This window comes from Glycine max, chromosome 3 (genome assembly GCF_000004515.6).
Source record: "Glycine max cultivar Williams 82 chromosome 3, Glycine_max_v4.0, whole genome shotgun sequence".
Taxonomy (NCBI): domain Eukaryota; kingdom Viridiplantae; phylum Streptophyta; class Magnoliopsida; order Fabales; family Fabaceae; genus Glycine; species Glycine max.
In genome coordinates, this window is record NC_016090.4 from 34,454,776 (window position 1) to 34,475,338 (window position 20,563).

The following is a 20,563-nucleotide window of genomic DNA, read 5'->3' on the forward strand; positions in this document are numbered from 1 at the left end:
TCTTAGTCTAAGTCATACTTCTCCACGTATTGGTATGATGATATACTCATTGTCTGCACCTGAATTTTCAACTGCTTGAATTCCAATAATTAAAAATGAATTTTACAAGTTAAATTACAAAATAAAATAGTATAAGTTAAACTTTTTTACACCATTATATGAATCTGCATCACCGTGCAGTTCTTTTGGAACCGAAGGTGATTCTATTGAATACTTGATTGCATCTTTTTATAGCTAAAAATCATATTCAAATAATCCCTGGGCAGTGGCCACTACCACGTGAAAAGAGTACTACTACTAAATACTAATTAAAATATGTGTCCATATATAATATCTTGACCTATCACGGCGTCGTACGTGGGAAGAAGACACCACAACAGTGTTAAAAAATATGCCTAATGGCTTATGATGAGTTATGACTTATGAGTGTGGGGCAAATGCATGCAGACTATATGCCAGGACTAGTACTGTGTTTATATATTTTTTTGAGTTTAGACAAATTTTGTACGTGAGTTTTTTTTTTGATAAAAAAAATGTTAATTAAAATTTAATATTTAAGTAATATTTTCACATTTCATTCAATAATAATTTATTTTACTCTATCTTACAATATATATATAAATGACCTCAAATTGAATTTAGAAAAAATTAATTTTGAATATTTTTTTTACAATGACAACATTTGCAAAGTATTATTAATAGTATTTTATAACATTAGATGTATATAAAAAGGATTAATTTTTTAATATACTTTAATATTTTTAATAAAATATTAATTTTTCTGTTAGTATTTCTTTTAATACCTTTAATTTAGAGAGAAAAGCTAAGACTAATAATATCAAATTAATGTTCACTAAAATTTAAATTTAGTTTAAGATAAATATAATATATTTTTTTAATTCACTTTCTTTTACAATTCTCAATTATTATGATTTAGAAAGTAATTTTATATTTTACAATAAAAAAATATGTAATCTCACTACTCTCATTTTCATCAAAATATACATCCTATTTTTTAATATAAAATTTAATCACTATATTAATTTTAATATGAGTTTTTTAATTTAAAGTAAATGGAAATTAATATTTCAATAGTTTTCAAATGATTTATAATATATCTATGTGTATACATATATTAAAATTTTATAATTTTACTAAAAAAATAATAATAAATAATAAAATAAAATATATTACCTGATAATTTAAATTTAAATTTTATAAATATATATAAAATTAAAAACTTGGTGAGAGGCCTAAGACAATTACCTAATTGGCCTTATCACTGCTACCTGTATGGGGTGATGCATAGCTCGTTCGAATATTTTATAAGTACTCTGACACAGTATTTTGAAACTTGGACCCCACTCATTTCTTGGGTAACTAGAAAGTAGGATATTCTGAAATGTAAGCAAAATATAAAAATATTTAAGAAAATATTATTTTTTAAAAATAAGATAAAATAACCTTAGTGTTTAAAAAATAAAAATTTTAAGATTATAAAAAAATCAATTTAATTAAAAAAATGTTTTGCAAATATTTTTTCATGTCTAATTTTAATTTAAAAAATCAGGGCATTAAATAAATTAATTAAAAAAATAAAAATACGTTGATAAATAAATTAGAAATGTATTCAGAATAAATAATTAATTAAAGAGAGGAAACTAATTTAATTTTACATTAAAGTTGAAAAGACACGTTCTACAAAATAAAAATGAGACGCGGCTGCATAGAAATGTGATCACAGAAAGAAAAATATCCTATTTTTAAAAATAAAGATACAAACTATTATACAAAAATAAATGGAATAATGGATCATACAAAATTATTAAACTTACGTATATAGAATAAAGATAGTATTGGTCGGAAGAAAAAGAAAAAAGACTCGAAGAATGGAATGATAATTTGGGGAGACGATTTTCTTTTGTAATTTTTCTAAAAATAAAATAGATTAATGGTGAAACGTACAAATTGTGCTAAAATGTAAACATAAAAGCATGAAAAGTGATATGTGGGCATATTGGGTAGTTGAGCCCCAAAGGTGAACATTATTAAAGGGCAAAAGGATTCCCTCCTAGAAGCAGACACCAGCACGGGTCCACACGCAGAATGCTTCGTTAATGGTAACAAATGGGATTATGTCGCTTTGGTATCTGTCTCATATGTCCCTACACCCTAACCCTACTCTTACTCTTGTTCACATTTCTCTTTTTCTTTTTCATCCAGGAATTATTTTTCTGATTATTAATTTGATGCTTTGCCATGCCATTAGAGTTTCTCAATTTGATTTTCGTTAACTTAGATACTTTACTAGTATGAGTTAATGCTTACTTCTTCTTTTTTCACACTGAAATCAATGGCTAGTAGAATGGATTAAAGAGAGTAGTTGGTCATTTCTCAACCGTGTTTCTTGATTATTTAGACGGTATATACACAAACTCTAATTTATAAAGATACTTTACTTATTAATATATGAATAATATATTTTTTTCATAAATATAAAAACATTTAGAATTTATTGCTGTAAAATTTTGTTTTAAGTATATTTTTTTCTTTACAAAACTAAAATGTATAATTTTTTGTCCAGATATAAGTGCGAGTAAATCTAAATTAATAATGATGACTTTTTATCTCAATTATAAATATAACCAATATAAAATATGATATATATTTTTTCATTAATTATGCATACAACTGATGTAAAAAATCATGCACTCGTGGGTTTAAATGTGAAAATCTTATCACAACAAAAAAAAATATTTCAAGAGAACAAAAATCATATTAAAAATTTTATCTAAATTACTATAAAGAAACATATTTTAACCTTAATATATTTTGCAAATAATAACAATAAGAATGGCAGGAGGTTTGGCTAATATATACTCATTTTTTAAAAGATTCACACAATAATTATGATTGTTTTTCTAGAAGTACATTATCAAATATAAGAAAAAAACATATTTTTTTGCCTCAAATAAAAAAAAAATCTATTAATTTTACTTTATTTAATGTTATTTTCATTTAATTGACGGTTAATTTTAATGACTTTATTACTCCCCTTGAAAGTTAGAGAATAAAAATACTTTATATTTCAATACTAAAAATGTTAACTTTTGTCTTAGTAACTTTAAGAAATTAAGTAGTAGGGCATTACCAAAGAAACAATTTCCAATTTCAATTTCTCACCAAAGACCATAGACAACAACACATTAGGTTTTTTATTAGCCAAAAAATTTTACTCTCAGTCTTATGTACATAAACAAAGAGAGTATTAAAGTCAATCAAAAACATACATAACATTAAGTGCAATAAAAGGAAACAATTTCAAAACATCATCCATAAATTAACACAACCTCATCAATATACCAAAAAAACCAAATTTAACATCATTCATTAATATAATTTTTTTCCTCCATAAAAATCTCTCTGTGATGTATAAGAATATAGGTAATGAAAAATTAGTATTTCCTTGATGCGATAACGTTAACTTCATATTGGAAGCCATCATTCCTTACTACAAGTATTCAAGTTGAGTATTCCCAGGCGAGGCAGAATAAGCATAATAGCCATTCTGCTACAAGTATTCAAGTTAGTTGTATTTCCAAACGTCGAGGCAGAAGAAGCTTAAATATGAAACAGAGGTGAAACACAAAAGCTGATCATAGCCCAAACACAAATTCTTAAGATCGATGATAAGTTTATATATTAAGAAAATAAACTATTACATCCAAAATAATTAACTATTTATACTAAAAAAATTCTCAACAAAAAGAGACTAAAATACAAAAATATTTAACCATTATACATAGGATTTGCTAATATATTCACGCCTAATTTGAAGTGTGGTGCGTTAACAACCTACATAAAAATTTAAGGCAAAAATTTCAACCAATTGATTTAGGTAGGAATGTTATATTAATTTAGTATTTAATTTTGAAATAAATTAAAATAATTAATATTAAACTCATACATTCATTTATCTCTGTCTCTAATCTCTCAACAAATCATAAATTCCCATGAGTCATTTATCTTCCCCTCTCACACCTGTATTGAATCGTTCTGGTCTCCATGGAACATTTTTAAATCCTGTTTTTCTTTCTTTCCTTTATCTTCATAAGTTTTTTGTCATTGGAGGACTAAAGTTTACCTTATTGCATCACTTTTTTTCTCATATATATATATATATATATATATATATATATAATATGTTATGTATGCTATAATTTTAAAAAAATTGAGATTAAAAACCCCACTAGTTGTTCGACAAATGGATTCTAAACAATATGAGAATAAATGATTTCAAATCAATAATGTTAACTCCTCTTGAAGAAATAGAAAAAAAAATCCCCATAATCAATTAAAAGTTGACACTTAGCAACTCATTTGACTGTGAAATATATACATTTATATGCATGGTATTATATTCTTGTGAACAAATAATATTATATTAATCATTTTTACAATCTAATAATGAAACAAAACTAAGAATCAAAAGATGCTTTCAATATTATATAGATAGGGATTATAATAGGGAGTTCGCCATACACTTTTGATGATATGATGGGAAATAGATAATGTGTCTCTTCATGTGGTTACACTACATATATGTGAGCGAGGTTCATGTGATCTAAAAGTTGTACCCAAATCAGGCACCACTTGTGCTAGGTTTGGATTACATCGATTCAATAAAATTTATTTTCCATTTCAAAAATAAAACCAAGTTTATTGTTCATTGTTTAACTTATCGTAGGCTAGTTTAGGAGCATATAATCACTCCTTAGCTTGTAAATTATTATCTTAAGAATTTGTATGTTTCTTATGTTTTTTTTTTGTTTACAGAAGCATGTTTCAATTGTTTATTCAACTGAAAGTTAAACTGTTATAAAGCATACGGTACAAACTTCTACTAATTTTTATGAGCAAACTATCAAATATTTCATAAAATATAATATGATTAATCATTTAAGGTCATCTACACATTTTTTTTAAATTACCAATTTTCACAATAAAATAATCTTATCTAACAAAAAAAATCTTATTTCATAAATGATTAACTACATTATGTACGTAGTTATATTTACACTTCTCCTAGTGCAAGTATATTTCTTAATGGTGAAGATATGACACTTACATAATCACATGTTATTAGGAGCTAGCAAAAGGCACAACATTATAAAAATATGAGGGTATAATGTGCAACATTAAGAAAATATGAGGAAAAAAAATGTGTAACATTGTCAAAATATGAGAACAAAACATGAAAAAAATGATAAAAAAAAAATTGGTACTTATTATTTTTTTTCTAGGTCAAAGACTATAAATGTTCTTCAACTCACTGGGTCAGAGACTAATTTCTCTTGTAGTATGTGATTGTTGGTAGCACAAGGAAATTTTGCATACGGTAGAAATCGAACACGGATTTTACCGTTAAATAAATTACTCTCACTCATATGAATACAATGAAATCTTACACCATTATGTTAGCCCTTCGGCTTTGGTAATTATTATCTTTGAACCTCCTTTAATCATTCTGACCTACAAACACTACCTTCAATCGTATTATTACACAACAAATAACATAAGCTCTTCAATTCTCAACATTTATTTAGTTCCTTCCTAATAATAAAACATTTGCTTAACAACTATGAGACCTTATTGCCAATTGCAAAGTTCTATTGAAATTGGTTTATAAACATTCACTCTTATGTTATAAATTAGAACATATATTTATAAAGAGGAGGGATCAACTTACTTCAAGAGTAACTCTTTATACTCATAATTTATTTTCTTAAAATCTAATAGTCATAATAAGTAATTAATTTTAATCATTAAATCTCAAAAAAATGAATGATGAGAATGATAAATAACTTTTAAAGAATTACTCTTGGAATAAGTAGATATCTCATATATATAGATAGATAGATATAGATATATGGGCTTGCTAATAGGCACACACCACACGCTTGTTTTGAAGGTAATAAAAAAATATCCTAAGTATCTTTTATTCTAGAAAAAGTGAAATGCCCATATTTATGTTGATTTTATATTCAGATGATTCCTGTGAAAAGGGATAGGAATATGGATTCTTATGGGTGATAATCATATTAATTATGTAAAATTTTTATTATATCCTCAATGTCATAGGTTATTATTTTAGATTCTGCAATTCAATTTTGATAACAGATGGCCTGAATTTGAAGACAGAAGACAAGTATGTTATAATTGTTTTTGAAAATTAATTATTGATATGGAGATAATTTATCGATTTTGTTTTTTATTTACTTGAGTGTGGTTAAAGTTTTGTTATACATATCTTTTTGTGTTACTTGTTCTTTACAAGATTGAAGGGGATATTTTGGTGTTGTGTTAATTTTTTTAATAGTGAGATGTGATTAAGAAATTTATTGGAAAAATTTATAAGATTGTCTATTGTTATTTGCAAATTACATTGTTTAGTCTCATGTCAAGTTGTGTAGGTGTATATAATAAGTTTTTTAATATAACAAGGTTATTTTAGTAATATAGCATTCATTCCTGGAAAAAAAATAACTTGAACCAAACACATTTTTTAAAATATTCCTAGGAATATAAAAAAGATTATGAACCAATTTTAATAATTAAACAAATGTATTTTTCTTAAAATACCCAAAAATACAATTTTTATCTAATATTTCTAGAAATAACATTCCTAAAAATGAAATACCATCCCCTAAAACAAACATTTCCTATAAATTAACGAAATCGTATATAAAATATGATATAAAGAATCCGATGTTTGACTTAACTAAATACCATATTTTCCACTATTTAATCCGATTGACCAAAATTTTTATAGGAGCAATTTCTATAATTTTCAAAATATAATTTCTGAAGATAGCAACTAGGAACCACCAAATTATTAAACAAGCTTTATAAAATTAAACCCGGCATAGATCATAAGATTTCTGTGGGTCACGCATTGACTTGATAATAACCATAGAACAAAACAAAGAGAGAAACCGAAACAAACACGGCATTAAAATATTACACTTTTGGGAAGCACGTATAGGAAACCTAGCCCTAATGACTCTCCCATGTGGCCATGTCCTACCCCTTCTCCATTGGAGCCACGTTCAAGATCTACTTATCTTAACTCTCTGTTTGGACGTTACCGACCATGTCAACTTCATTAAGTCGTGACAGAGATAGAAAAGGATGTGTTTTCGCGTCCTCCATCTATCAATTTCATTCTTGCTAGCTGTTTTAACGTGCTTGGCTTGACCTGTTGATCGATGCATGATGTCTTATTCTTAGCACAATAAATTGGAGAAGGTTTAATTAATTGATTTCTTATTTAATTTGGATTTGGAAATATGCAACGGGACAAGAGAGGGGTTGGTTAATTTCTTAATTGGGTTGAATCAATAATACGATCAAAAAATTTTGCTTAACCACGCACATCCTTATGTTTGATTGAAACAAAAAATGTCCACCTGGATTTGTAGTTGGATAACGTTATCATCAGGATAGGTTGATTCATAAGGGTCAAGTTGAATTGAAATCTTAATTTAATAATTTCTTAGCATAGTGAGATAGATAAGAAGTAACTTAAGGAATGGTAGAGTGACTTAGGCTTTATTTTCAATTCCTTAGTGAAGACTTTTGGTGATAGAAAGATTTACCGTCGGTTTATTACACGCATTTATGTACATCAATTTTGTTTTCTTGTATTGATGGTTATAAAAGAAACATAAAGGCTTAAAATCGTACATCAAATGCTTCTCACATACATTAGATCGGTATTAAAAGTACAACATCTTTGGCAACATGTACATAAACTTAGGCATAAGGATCTTATTAATTAAACATATTAGATTCCGTCAAAAGTACTCATTTTTCTAGGACAATAATAAAACAGCCAAATACCAACAAAAAAATAAAATAAAACATCCAATTTTTTATTTTTTTTCTTTTCAATTAGATTTTTTTGTAGTGTTCATCCAGTAGACCTCTACAGAAACTAGTTCAGATAAAAAATCTTTAGGGCAGGGCCTAACGAATGTGTACAAAATTTGACTAATTACTTATATCAAAATTATTATACGTAACCAAGAAAAATGATCAAAATATATAGTATTAAATTAGTCATTTAATTTTTTTTTATTCATACAAATCGAATGATATTTTAAATTACATTTAATTTAAAAATTATTCATATTTATTTTAAACATTAAATTAATTATCAAATATGAAAATGATTAAAAAATTTAGATCATCATAATATTGATACAAAATATTCACCAATTATATTAATGATTAATTTTCGTGAAGAATTGACGGATCATTTTTAGTGTGATATTCCTTTTCAATTACATTTATTTTTTATCTACAAAACTCAAATCTAAAATTTTATTTAAAGAAACAAGATGTCAATATCATTCAACCAAATTTATTGGTCTTGCAAAGAGCCAATTTAATGTCATGTATATCTTTAAATAATTAGTTTAATCACTCTTTCAAAAAATTTCTTCTATGAAAAATAAATGCTTTTTACATATTTAATTTCTTCCTTTCACACGCTTTCAGGAATGTATATTTGTAGAATTGATTTATGAGAGTGTCATTATTGAATAAATAGAAACTTCCCTATTGTCAAACACTTTCAGAGAGTCAAAAGCATCCCAGCATAACACCTTGACAATGACAACAGCTAGCTCGCAATGTCGCAGAAACTCTACTGAAAATAATTTTTTTCTGGATGAGCTAATCATCAACCAAAGAATTTAAGAACTTATCTCTTTATCTTTTGTATTAGTTTATTTCTTTTTATTGGTTGATAGAAACCAAGTTTTGGGCCACAACTGGGTATACTTTAGTTTCTCTGTTAATTTCAAAGGTTCATATTGACTAGACACAATATCTGTACCCTAGCTGGTCCAACTTCAAAATGTAACCCAGGTTTGATAGACCAGTCTATTCAAGATTATGGTATATCACAAATTTAGAAATGGAAATAGTTTAAGGATAGAGCAATTTTTTTTTCCTAATACCTCCACTTTTGTGTGGCGTTTGTTAATGGTCCGGGTGAAGAAAAAAGAAGAGCCAAAAAAAGTGACAAGATGAAAGGATATGATACAAGTTATTAGAAAAGCTTTCTATTGTTTTGAATAAAAGCCAATTGGGTGAAGATAAAAAGGTTGATGTTAATAATGTCATGTGGCATGCGTTCGAGTGAAGGAAGGGATATGTAAATACAAATAAAGCACAAAAAAAAGCAAAACAAAATGAGAGCCAGTATCTATCATCCTCAAAATCTGGTTTCTTTTCCAGCAAGATATTTTTATTTCTTTTTAAATGGAATCTTCTTGTCCTCACTTTTTGGGTACAGAATTGAGTAAATCGAACAGGATAAACTAGCTAGATAGGTTTTCACCTTTTTGGAACAAAATTAGCTAGACAAGTTAAAATATAGCATAAAGGGACAATAGTGTAGTTTTTGAAAGATAATTTGATGTAGAATTAATCTAAAGTAATTTATAAGATTAATGTTATAGAAGATGAGAAATGAAAGGGGTAGTAGTTTTTTTTGTTTTACAACGATGACAATGAGGATGTAATATAAGACTTTATAAATATTACTTCAACCATATCACTCTGAATCTTAATGAGTTAGTGTAATAGTTTGATACATGTAACAAAAAGAAACACATAATTAAGGGGAGGGGTGTTAAAACATAGGACAAATTGGCATCCTCAATGTATTTTGACTTGTAACAAATAAAGGACTAAGTTTTTATAGCCTTCCAAAAAAAAGGACTAAGTTTTTATAAAGATAAAAGCAACCACGATAGTATGAGGAAAGACACTGGATGCTTTTGTATTGTCTTATGATTAGACAATTGAAACGTGTTTTTAATATTTTATATTGATCTCATCTTTGTTTTTATAATCTGTGTGTATATCAGAATCTTGATTAACACACTTATATTTTTCGAAGAACACCTTAGAAGTTTCAAAAGAGATATCAACGAAAAAATGATCAAGTAATCTCTTAAAAGGCATGCCAAGCTAGAAGAAGGAGAGTGCCAATTATGTATCTAAACAAAAGAGTTATTTGCTCACTGCAACAAGAGATCCTATGAGAGTAAGGGGATATAAGTCGTTATATATTTTAGACTAGATAGTCATTTTCATCTATGAATGTATAAAGTGTTGATAAATTTGTCCCGAAAGGTGAAAATTCAACTTTTAGTTTTCAAAAGTAAAAAAAGTACAACAAATTCATCTATTTGTTTACTTCCGTCCGTTATTATTGATGAAAGAGCATACGTGACACATTTAGGATGAATTTGTTAACGTTCTACACATTTAGGGACAAAAATGACTATTTACCTAAAATATAATTTAATCTTCATCTTTCTCCTTTTTTAGTCGTTCTAAGTATAACATTACAATAAATATTTTAAAAAAAATAAAAACAAGCTTAAGTTAGAACAAAAATAATATTGATTAAAAATATACTATGTTTGTTTCTTGAAATTTCTACTCTGATAACATTAGGTAGTGACAAACTCAAGTTGAATTTTTTTTTTTGTAAGGATTAATTTAATGGTTGTGTATTTTTGTTTGAATTTCATATTTTGGGTAAGGTATTGTCACATTAAAAATTTCATAGCAATAAACAAATTATGTGTATTAATCAATATTATGTTTATTATTATGTTTGTTCTAACTTATGTTTGTTTTTCTATTTTTTTTAAGTATTTATTGTAATGTTATGCTTGCAACGATTAAAAAAGGAGAAAAGATAAAAATTAAATTATATTTTAGATAAATAACTATTTTTGTCTCTGAATGTGTAGAGCGTTGACAAATTTATCTTTAAATGTGTTACGCAGATATTTTCATTAACAGTAACGAACGAAAACTAATGGACAGATAAATTTATCACACTTTTTTCACTTTCAAAGACTAAAATTAAAATTTTTATCTTTCAAGGATGAATTTGTTAGGATTCTACACAATTAAAGATAAAAATAGCTATTTATCTTATATTTTATCATATCAAAGTAACTAATTGGTGAAATATATTTAATGTTACGTTAAATGAACCCAATGACCTTGTTCTCTCTAAGAAGATCTCAAACAAAGGGACATAGAAGAAGCAAGAGGAACAATTGTGAGACAAGAGTTATTTCTTGAAGACGGCCTATATATAATATATATAATGGAGATCTTTGCACAAGAAAGAGAGAAAACACTACTAAACTTTATAATATTTTTTAAGTTTTCTTTAAACCTCTTTATAAGAAAAATCCTTTACTTAAATTGTGTATCCATATGATAGGACAATAAGATTGTAAGATTTATCTCTAATAAAAATTCTTAGTGATTCAGATGGAAGCTTATAGAGGCTTTGATTCAAAGAATAATTGAGATACTTACTTGAAGAAACAATCGTAAAGACATACTTTTGATAGTAGATATGAACTAGTATAAAGTTCTTCATGTTCTTTGTATTACCTACAGGCAATCGTTTAGCCAAAAATATTCCAGGTTGATTTTTTTATTTATAAACTCCTTTTAACCTTCTCGAAAACGTTAAGGTGAAACATTATAGCAAAGAATCCAAGATTATCTGCAACTTAGTACTAATTATTCACATTCTAATAAATACGTGGTTCTCAGTTGTAAACACAAAATATTCCAACAGTCATGAATGGACATGGGCCCATAACAAAAAGGTTTATATACCCATTGCCGGATTTTCATTGCAAATGCAATCACTAAACCCGCTCCAGCCAAGCCTTCACATAAGAGTTGTAATAATTTTTTTTTTTTAATTTTAAGCAGACGTATGAATTGAGAAAGTACTCCAGTGGCAGCAGTGCACATTTTTCAATTGTTTCAACGTAAGTTCTCGTGTCCTGTTGCACATTTTTCAATTTCAATATATAGTAGTGACCATACAGGAAATTAGAACAAGACGTCTAATAGGAAAACAGATACATAGGGATATTGCAACACACTTTGCAAAAGATAAGACAAAATTATCAAAAATAAATTACAAAAAAATGGAAAGCATTCCTTCAATGACGTTCTTGCCATAGTGGAAACAAAATCAGTTTCTTTAGCAACTTCTCTAATAGCATATCACAGAAGAAGGATTAAGTACAAAGACAAAGTAGTAGCAAACCAGAAGCTCATTAGCCAGTAAACCCTCAACTACAATAAACATCCTAGAAGTATATTAATTTGTGTACAAGATAAGCATGAAGTATCAATTTTATTTTTGCTTTGTTTAAATTGCTCACATTACTTTCAAAATTTGAAGTCCTAAATAACAGCAACCAAGATGATATGAAGAAGATGTGATAGGTTTTGTCATCCAAGTCTTGTCTTAAATAATAGCAAGACAAATGGTGTGTAATCATATGTTTCTCACTCAAGATCGAAACTGGGTTGCAAATGAGTCTACAGTCTTTTTCTTTCCGTGCAAACAATTACAGACAATTGACAAACCACTGAAACCAGTATTTCAAATTCAAGGAAAACAAAAATTTCAATCAACAAAGAAAAATAGCTACACATTCTAAAATTCAGACAAACCAGACAATTAATTAGTTAACTCCATAATGGCAGCAACAATGTCACCACCGGCCGCCTTGAGAGCTTTAACGGCTTTAGGTCTTGACACGCCAGCTTGAGTCATCACCAACTCTATGTCCTTGGGATCTACACCAGCCTCATCCACTTCCTCATCATCTTGAGCAACAGCAGAAGATTCAGGCTTTGATCCAACATTGCTCAAATTAGGAGCCTTGAATTGCTCTGCTGCCTGAGTTTGTAGCTGTGAGCTCAAGTCTTCAATCTTGGCTTCCCCAAATATAATGTACGTGTCAGACGTTGGACTCTTGAAAACGTCTGGTTTTGAGATGACGAACAGGATCTAAACAAACAAAAGTCCAAAGTTTCAATTTTTACCAAAGCAAAATAAATCTGACAAATGCAAAAAAGAGTGGTGAAAAGCTAAAAAGACGTGTCAAATGCTACTAACATTCTTGCTCTTCTTGACCGTCACTCGGCTGACACCTGTTACAGGTTTCATTCCAAGTTTAAGCATTGCCTTGCGACTCTTCTTTTCACTTCTGGTCTGCTTGGACCTACCAGATGCATCACCTTCTAGTCCTGCAATAGAACACAAATTCCTCTAAGATTGTGAATTGGATCTGTCCATGTGGCTTCAGTTCATGCAGAAAGAAAATAACAATATTAACTCATTCAGACAGAACATAGACTTGTTATGATCTCCACGCATGTTCATTTTTATTCTGATACCAGATACAAAGATCCATCCACCCAACCTATTTGTGACATAGGCATGATATATTACAACTCTCAACTCAAGTCTAAAATACAGAACAATCCTGAAATGTATAGACATGACATGGGACAGTGATACAACTCGAAGACACAGAACAAATTTAAAAATTGTACAATGTATAAAATTAAAATAAAATATAGATCTTAAATCAAATGAGAGAATCAGTGTTTTAAAAATGAACATGAGTCATTGATGATACGATAAAATGCTACAATTCATCAAATTATTGTGATACACTTTATATGTATTGGTATATAAGTTTAAAAAATAAAAGTATAAATGGGCAAACTACAACTTAGTGTATTTGCAGTGCCTGAAAATTCAATTTGCATCATTAAATCATGTGAATGATCACACTAATATTGGTGGTGATTTCTGAATCTAAACAGATGAAAGAACTTATTATAGTCTATATAGGAAGAAAAAAAAATTCAAATTCTTGATGATAAAAGTTTGAATAAAAAACAGTATTTAACTTATTTGCACAACATGATTATTAGCACCTCATAAGCCACGGATCCAAATAAAACGAAACAAAATTGATGCACTGACTAAAATTGGCAAGAGCTCATTTCTTAGGACAAGCCAAATTAATCTCATTAACCATGTATACTATTTTCACTGACGATATAATTCCAACCAAATTATCGAAGGAGTGCTACTAAACCTTTGCCAAATACAAGAATGAAAGTGAGCAAGTCATGGCTCATGAGCACTCTTCAGTTAATCTCATTTACCAACTTACCGTCGGCATGGTCATCATCCTCGTCATCCTCATCATCATCATCATCCTCTTCCTCATCATTATCATCCTCGACGACAGGTTCATCATCCTACATTAAATATTAACGCATATATGTTATAATTGTTCTTCTACTAACTTTGGTTTGAAAATTAAACTCTTCTTTTTACATATGAATCACTGAATCCCCAGAAACCTTTCAATTGATTGCACAGAAAAAGTTCACCTTGAACCAATAAAAAACCTAGCAATTTACACTCTCTTCCACGTCTCAAGTTACTGATCGAATCTCTAATGAAAAAACTGCATAGAAAATACAAAGCTATCTAAAACCTCAACATTCTCGAATCAAATGCAAAACAAAAAACCCATAACAGTAACCAACTACTACTAGTCCTTCAGAGTCCACAGGCTACAAATCCTAAAATAGTTAACCGAAGGATTTTTTTTTGCACATAATCAAACTAAATTGAAGTATTTTCGAATCCAATTCAAAATTAAGGAAAAAAAAACGCAAAAAAGGAAAAAAAAAAAAGGAGAGTTTTTAATGTGGATTACATGGATCTTTTGCTGTTCGAGATGTTGAGCAAGAAGCTCCTCTTGGGTCTGAGTAGTCATAGTGAATAGTGATTTGGATTTGGTGTCACAAACTGGATTCTGCAACAGTGGATCCCCCAACACATCCAACAACCTAAAACCCTAACACTCAGACTTTATATACCCCAATTTGGTTTGACCCGATTAAAATCCGTTTTCTTGTTAAAAAAACCACATTGTCAGTTCATAACTTCATATAACTTTTTTGAAATGCAGTTCATATAATTAGAAATAATTAGTATTGTAATTTGTGCAATGTTCATTTTATATAATCAAAATTTATATATTGAAAATCAAATTCAAGTTAAAATTAAAAACATTAAAAAGAATAAACTGAAAGAGATTAAAAAAATAGAGAAAAAAATCTCTAAAAGCCCATTTGTTAAAGAAAAAAAAAACTAAAAACACTTGTTGAAGAATGACAATCAAAACGTCTCGTTCAAAATAATTATTCTAGTTTATATATAAAAATTGATTAATCATTTGAGGTGAGTTTGATTAATTTTTTTTTATAGATTGATTAATTTAATTTATTTACACTTGAATGTAAAACTCTTTTACACATTATTGATAGAATTTTATTCTATAACTACGTCATCTAGTTTATTAATATAATATGATAGTAGTGAAATACTACTGTATAGTTGTATTTAAAATAATGCCAACCGAAAAAATATATAAACTAAATTCAAATTTTATTAAACTTTGCTGTTATTTTCTATTAGACTACATAATGCAGCGGTGGAGATTTTAAACTTTGTGATGTTTTAATCGTAATTGTGATTGTGGATCACACTTAAAAATCATGATGGATCTCATGTTTACTTATTGAATTCAAGTTTATAAATTTAAATGAGAAAAATGAATGTGCACAATAAGTGTAGAACTTTATACGGCCAAACAATAATGTTTGTCATGTCATTTTTATTATTTTAATTAAATCAAATAAAAAAAATAAAAAAAAAAGAAATCACATATTGTTGCATTGAGGTGGACCTCATCTCCATCTTCAGGCTCCACGCCTTCCTCTCTGCCTCCGCACACTTTCTCACTTTTCCCTTTCAAAATCCCACTCCATCAGCAGGATCTTTTCGGCAGGGGGAGAGGAACTTTAATGGGGTTATTGTTAATTCAAGTCTTAGAAATACTTTATTTTAGGACTAATGTTTATCTCATCATTATCTCTCCCTAATATCTTTGTTTTCTTATTTATTAGCTTGAATTCTAAACTTTTGGGGTTATATTAGGATATTTCAATTTGACTTTGATGTAATAAGAAAATTCTGTTTTGTGTTCATGTTGTTTGAATCAGAAAATTGAAACTCTTGGTTTGATTTGACTTATTGATATAGGATTTTCCAGTTGACTCCTATAGAACGTTTCACAAAAGAATGTCAATAAATAGGAACTGATTCAGGTCGGCTACATTTTTACTGCTATTTTGTGTCCTCCTCCCTTCTGTTTATTGGCAATGCAAAAGAGGTGACAACTCTAAAGAGTTACAAATTATTGACAATCTCGGCAATAAATGTCTCAAAGAAGAATTGATAATTTTTCTTACTGACAAATCATTAGTATATTTAAGGAACCTATGTCAAACTTTGTTGGTCATATAATAGCCATCACTCTAATGGATTTGTAAAAAATATTAGTTGTATTTAACAATGCTATTTCAATGTCTTCACTATTCACAAACTTACCTTGCAGTACAGCCTTGCAATAATTCCTGAGGCTATAAAGGGAGCAAATCAGAGGATACCAAGTAGCAGAAAAGCTTATTGGCATTGGCGTGCAGGAGGCCAGATAGACGGTAAAACAGTATTCTCCATACTCCTTCACCGTCTATCTGACCTCATGAAAAACTTTCCAACCTTTATGAAGCACCAAATGATAACTTCAATTATCAGATTCAATTCCTGAGAAAGGCCCAGGGCTTCCATTGTCGATATGCAGCCACCAGATTCCATTCACCGTCCAGTATGCAAAGATTATTTGAACTGCATTTGAAAGCAAGAAAATGACATGTAATCGTACATATATCTCATTCAAGATTGTGTTTGGTGACTTTGGTCATTGTGCTCACGGTGCAGAAGGAACACCTCACACTTGTTTATATGCCATACAATGAAGTACCATAAGCTTAAACTCTACTAACCAATAGGAATACTAATTATGATTGTCATTCTTGGCAGTGAACATACAATTGTAGAGAATGAGTCTACAGTCTTTTCTTTCTATGCAGACAATTACACAGAAAATAGAATGAAGCAAAGATACAATTAGCAAACCACTTTTCAAACCAAAGGAGAGCAAAAATTTTGACTAACAGAAAAGTAGCTCCACATTGCAAATTCTAAAATTATCCCAAATCTGACCATCATCAATTAGTTAGCTCCATAATGGCAGCAACAATGTCGCCATTGGCAGCTTTGAGAGCCTTAACAGCTCTTGATCTCAACACACCAGCTTGAGTCATCACCAGCTCTATATCCTTGGGATCTACACCAGTCTCGTCGACATCCTCGTCGTCTTGAGCAGCAGCAGCAGAGGTTTCAGGCTTCGATCCATCATTGCTCACATTAGGAGCCTTGAATTGCTCTGCTGCCTGAGTTTGTAGCTGTGAGCTCAAGTCTTCAATCTTGGCTTCGCCGAATATAATGTATGTGTCAGAAGTCGGGCTCTTGAAAACATCTGGTTTTGATATAACAAACAGGATCTAAACAAACAAAGGAGAAATAAATTCAATATTGACAAGTACGAAATAGATGAAACAATGAAAAGTTCTTCAAAATAAATAGATGTCAAATGCTAACATTTTTGCTCTTCTTAACAGTCACACGACTGACACCTGTGACAGGTTTCATTCCAAGTTTGAGCATTGCCTTGCGACTCTTCTTTTCGCTTCTGGTCTGCTTGGACCTACCAGATGCATCACCTTCTTGACATTTAAATAGAATACAAATTACTCAGAGATTGAATTGTATCCATCATTTTAACTTCAATTCATGTAAAAATAACATGAAATAAAGTGCAGTATTAACTCAGTTGTACAAAACAAAGGCATGATTTATTCTAGCATGGATTTTTAGGCCAGTGAATTTCACCCGACCTATTTACGACACCATCATGATTTATTAAAACACTCAACTAATTTTAGGTAGAAAATATTCAGATTCCCCACATTAAAACTTTAATCAAAAACAATATCGAACTTTGTGAACCATGATGATTAACACCATGCTAAGCAAGGCCTTTGGATAAAAGAAATTAAAATTGAAGAATATTGACCAAAATTTTCAAGATCTAATTTCTTGATATTTTTTATAAAAAAATATACAAAAGATTGATTATTGGGTGAAAAAAATGCAATCATATCGATCACGTACATTTTATGTACTGTATACAAATTCCAATCAAAGTATTGGACGAGTGCTACTAAACATTTGCTAAATGCAAGAATGAAAGTGGGTATGTCATCCAAGGCACTCCAGTTAATCTTATTTGCCAATTTACCTTCAACATTGTCGTCATCCTCATCGTCGTCATCTTCGTCATCCTCATCATCATCCTCAACTACAGGCTCATCATCCTACAAAAGATATTCAAAAGTGCAGGATATTAGACAACAAAGCAAATAGTAGGCCATTAAATATGTGTGGACTGTGGAGTTAAAAAAGTTCTTCTGTGGCTACATTTTAACTAATACATAGTAATCATTAGGTGTAACCATCAATCAACTAAGTTTATGACAAGTTTAAATTTCAGATCATAACTAAGGGTTCATTCTTTTCTAAAGGTTGAGCTGTTCTCCCATCTTTGATTTGAAAATCATACACTTGTTTTTCACACAAATTGCTGTAACATATAAACCCCCAGAAACCTCCCAACTAATTGCATAGAAAATGTTCAACATTAAACGAATTGAATTCAGGTATTTCCACTCAACTCCCAAATCTCAACTTTTGCAATCCTAGTCAAAACTCTAATGAACAACCCAGAGTCAGCCATTGAATTTAAAAAAAAAAAAAAAAAATCTTGAGGCCAAATTATTTTTTTTAAAAGACAACCAAATTACTTTTAAACCTTGAATCAGAATAGAATTAATTTTAAACCTAATTCTAAATCACTTCACAATTAAATTAAAATAGCTAATAAGGGAGAATAAAGGTGTGAATTAATACATGGATCTTTTGTTGCTCAAGGTCGGCCGCAAGAAGCTCCTCTTGGGTCTGAGCAGTCATAGCGATTTATCGGTGTTCTGCTCTGCTGTTACTCACGATTCTGCTATTATAGTATACAACAACACACGACCAAAGAACCTAAAACCCTAGAATTATGGTTTTATAGTTCTAATTTCGGGTTGACCCGAATAAAACCCGTTAACCCTGGTTCCGTCACTTTCTTTCGGTGCGGTTCGTACGGTAGAAGGACTCTTACATTTCTTACTTACTACTTGCCACGTCAAATAAAAACCCTTCAGCGTCATTCCTACATATTATTTTAATTTTAAATACCCTTTTTTATCGAATAAACTTTATTAAAAAATATTATAAAACTAGGGGTGCTTGCGAGATGGTTGGTGTCAAATTCACAATTCAACCTAATCAAATTTAATTGATTTAATTTAGATTGATTTTCACAATTTTTTTAAAACTCAACCCAACCCAATACATTCATGAATAATTTGATTCGGTTCGAGTCAATGAATTACTTATTTAAATTTGATATTTTTTCTTAGAATTATTATTTTATATCATGATTAATTCAAATATTCAATACAATTAACACAATATTATCAAATGTTTGAAAGTAATAAAATTGATTCATTTAATATCATCACACAATATTCTAAAATAGACTAATACAAATTAAAATAAAATATTTTTCGATGAGATTTACTATAATAGTCTGAATCACAATTATTACCTACAAACTAATCCCTTGCACTATTGCAACAAAATTTGTTGAAACAAATGAACAAAATATGATTCATTAATATTATAAATATAACAGAAAAACAATGAAAAAAAAGATGAAACAAATAATAATATAGCTAAAAGTAAAAGTTCCAACACTAGTAGTGCCAAATGTTTATAGTTTTAACACTTGGAGTCTCAATATTAGCAGTATTTAACGTCAAACCAAACAACTTTAAAAATTAGCTTAAAAATTAACTAAAATTTTATACAAATACGAAAAAATGAAATAAGAGATTACACATATGATTCAATCTTTTCCGCTTTATTTATTTCAACTTGCAAGTTATTAACATTTTGCTTAGCAGGTCTATGCCAATTTTGAACACAAATGAGAGCTTCAAGAGGAGGGAGTCAAGGAACTATGAAATAAATCTACAATTCTACCCTTTGTACTAAATACAAAACTCAAATGATATAATAGATACAAGAATGACCAATATATCTCTAGTCACATAAGAAAGAATATAATATTTTGATATTTTCAATTTCCACCAATTCAAAATGTCAAACTCAGAGTGATCATCTTCAACATCATCTTCCAAATACCTATCTAACTCATTTTTTTGCACATCATTCTATTTTTTCTTCATTTTTATGGCAAAAGCACTAGTTTGGTGTCTTTTTAAAAACTATTTACCAAAAGGGGGCTGTTTTGAAACTATTTACCGGGGGGATCTGTTTTTATTTGTATTGCGCCAAAGGCAGGGGTGCAACTCAACCGGGAGTTGACACGTGGCATGAATTTGTTGTGCCAAAAACTTTGCGCAATGAGTTGCTACACATGCAATGGCGCAACCACTTTTAGACAGGGTTGATTGCTTTGGGCAGCGCGTGACCAGCTGAAAAGGTGTTGTGGCATATCAGTTGGAGCAACCCTTTGCTGAA

General features: G+C 29.2%; 2 protein-coding genes across 3 annotated transcripts; both read right to left on the reverse strand.

Moving 5' to 3' along the window:
• Window positions 1-12,463: 12,463 nt before the first annotated feature.
• On the reverse strand, window positions 12,464-14,790 carry LOC100500056 (uncharacterized). The gene is given in 4 exon segments (NM_001249288.2): window positions 12,464-12,925; window positions 13,034-13,164; window positions 14,106-14,193; window positions 14,661-14,790. Coding segments are annotated over 4 exon segments (612 nt in total). The 5' UTR covers window positions 14,721-14,790; the 3' UTR covers window positions 12,464-12,592.
• A 1,929-nt stretch (window positions 14,791-16,719) lies between these two features.
• On the reverse strand, window positions 16,720-19,011 carry LOC100527254 (NAC and UBA-like domain containing protein). Of its 2 annotated transcripts, none has more exons than NM_001250143.3 (4): window positions 18,881-19,011; window positions 18,213-18,288; window positions 17,513-17,634; window positions 16,720-17,415 (listed from the first exon to the last, which is right to left on the reverse strand). In NM_001250143.3, exons 1-4 carry the CDS (start codon window positions 18,938-18,940, stop codon window positions 17,080-17,082), a joined length of 594 nt encoding a protein of 197 aa, NP_001237072.2. In that variant the 5' UTR covers window positions 18,941-19,011; the 3' UTR covers window positions 16,720-17,079. The 2 variants fall into 2 exon arrangements, with proteins under 2 accessions (NP_001237072.2, NP_001349396.1); NM_001362467.2 differs by having other exon boundaries at window positions 17,513-17,637.
• Window positions 19,012-20,563: the final 1,552 nt, after the last annotated feature.